This window comes from Salmo salar, chromosome 04 (assembly GCF_965601325.2).
Source record: "Salmo salar chromosome 04, fSalSal1, whole genome shotgun sequence".
Classification (NCBI taxonomy): Eukaryota; Metazoa; Chordata; class Actinopteri; order Salmoniformes; family Salmonidae; genus Salmo; species Salmo salar.
In genome coordinates this window covers 34,232,019-34,234,308 of record NC_138294.1, presented here as the reverse complement: position 1 = coordinate 34,234,308, position 2,290 = coordinate 34,232,019, and the positions used below count along the sequence as shown (strand labels likewise).

At 38.0% G+C, this 2,290-nt stretch overlaps 1 protein-coding gene across 1 annotated transcript; it reads right to left on the bottom strand.

Moving 5' to 3' along the window:
* Nucleotides 1-433: 433 nt before the first annotated feature.
* On the bottom strand, nucleotides 434-1,403 carry LOC106602790 (uncharacterized). The gene is made up of 3 exons (XM_014195648.2): nucleotides 1,207-1,403; nucleotides 960-1,004; nucleotides 434-794 (listed from the first exon to the last, which is right to left on the bottom strand). The coding sequence occupies exons 1-3, from the start codon at nucleotides 1,267-1,269 to the stop codon at nucleotides 561-563; spliced, it is 342 nt and encodes a 113-aa protein (XP_014051123.1). The 5' UTR covers nucleotides 1,270-1,403; the 3' UTR covers nucleotides 434-560.
* Between the last annotated feature and the right edge of the window lie 887 nt (nucleotides 1,404-2,290).

Sequence of the window (2,290 nt, the reverse complement as noted above, 5' to 3'; positions counted from 1 at the left end):
AAGCAAATTAAGCGGGGAAATTGTATACTAGGCTACTATTAAATATTGTTACTTTCTCAGCGCTAGAGAAAGATATGTACAGTACCTGACATCATATTGAAGTTCAAACGTTTTATGTTGTAACCCATTTTCAAAGTGTCTGTCAAAATGGTCTTGTTATTAGCTACCAAATAGAGGACAACATATTTTGTTATCTGCAATGCAAGAGAATTTGGTGGTGGGTTTTGACCCCTTTTTGGAAACACCAAATACCCTGCAATTGATAACTACTTCAGGCATTTCGGGGATTTCATACTTGTATTTGGACTTGTAGAGCCTTCCACCTTATGTCAGAGAAGTTTCACTCCTGTTTTGAAAGCATCACAAATAGAATTGCCCCTTTTCTGTAAATTATACAGAACAACAGACAAACATATACACAATGACGGATCTTAACTTAATTCATTTATTGATAATGGAATAATCAGCTTTGAACAGCAGCTAATATCAACATATTTGAAATAAACAAGGTGGAGACATGGGAGTCAGAGTTCTCTCTGGTTCCTCTGGCGTCGCCCATCTCATTTTCCACCCGCTGCTGGGGCTGGTGTGGCGGCGGCAGGAGCTGGGGCGGGGGCGGGAGCTGCAGCAGGAGTTGCGGCAGGAGTGGCAGCGAGTCTGGCCAATAGGAAGGGCAGGAGGGCCATCAGGGCGGAGTTACTTTGGGGAGGCTGGGCATAAGGGAAGTATGATGGGTACTGTGGCGGCTGATAGCGGTAAAACCCTCCCAAACCACGCCCATTACCCCTGAACATCTGTGGCGAGATAGAGAGATGGACAGATAGAGAGAGTCAGTGTTACAGGGAAGTTCTGGATTCAAACATACTAGTAATCATATTCAAATAGTAGCCCATACTATAGTACTCTAATAGATAGAATACCTAATAGATACCAATAGATGGTACTAAATATCACTGTACCTCATCACTAGCTGAGCGCTCCTCTCGATCATGTTCCTCAGACACCTGCACACACAAACAAAATCCCAGGATGAAGGATATTACAGTATAAAATAATCAACACTCAAAGTGTGAACTTAAGCTCATCATATTGAAAAAACCCAGATTTTTACTCATTCCAATGCAATACAATCTGTGGAAGGAGCAATCTCTTGATGTATTGATGTGTAAATTGCAGGATTTGATGTTGTATTTCAAGAATTCTTACAGGAATGGAAGAACAAAGTCCAATCAGGCACATCACTAGGACTAGTAGTTTCATGGTCACCATGGAATTCTTGAAATGAAAAAGACGTATAGTGAATTCAAAGCTAGACACGCATGCCTCAATTCCACTACAGTATTCTTTGAACCTCTTATCTGTTCAAGTGATGTAAAAGGGTTAAAAAGTTGGTATTAAAGATGACACTGATGCTGTATTGCAACTGAACAGCTAGAATGTGCTTTTTATAGACCGTTTTAGTTCACAGTCAACCACTGAGCATTCAGTCAACCAATGAGCTTTAAGGGATGGTGCTGTCATCCAATGCGTGTCCTAAATGTGATGAAAATAGGCGGGTAATCCTAAAAATACATATATCCATAGTCCCCACAAACAACAATGTCTCATCAGTATTAGGAAACTTTGGTTAAGTTCAAAAGTTTTGAAACTGTAAATGATTAATTCACCTGGTTTTTGGGGATTGTGGAGGCTAAATTAACACATCATGCAACGTAAGTTGTGTATTCACTAGGTTTAATTAATGTTACAATTTGAAACCATATGTTATCAATAAATGTAATGTACAACTTAATTTTATGCAATATAGCTAACGTACCACACTTTATTTACATTTCTCAGTTGTGCAATGCACACCACTTAATTTTAATTTCCACAAACATTCAGAGGAATGGAGGGACATACAATTGAGCTTGAAATAATAATTTGTTGATTGAATAGAAATGCATAAAGGAATTACAAATCATGGTGTAAAGTGTAGATTTCCACAGAGTGCTGAATGGTGGAGTGGGTGAACATTCTGTGTGATGCAGGATATCAAGCGACGTACTTTTTCTGATAGACAGAAAAGTACATGAATTAATATAAAGATCAATTTTATTTTATGTAGTGGGAGTTTAATATGTAATACATTCGGAAAGTACTCAGACCCTTGACTTTTTCCACATTTTGTTACGTTACAGCCTTATTCTAAAAATGTTTTTTTTTTGTTTATCCCTCATCAGTTTACACACATTACCCCATAATGACAAAGCAAAAACTTTTTTTTCAACATTCTTCATTGGACATGAAT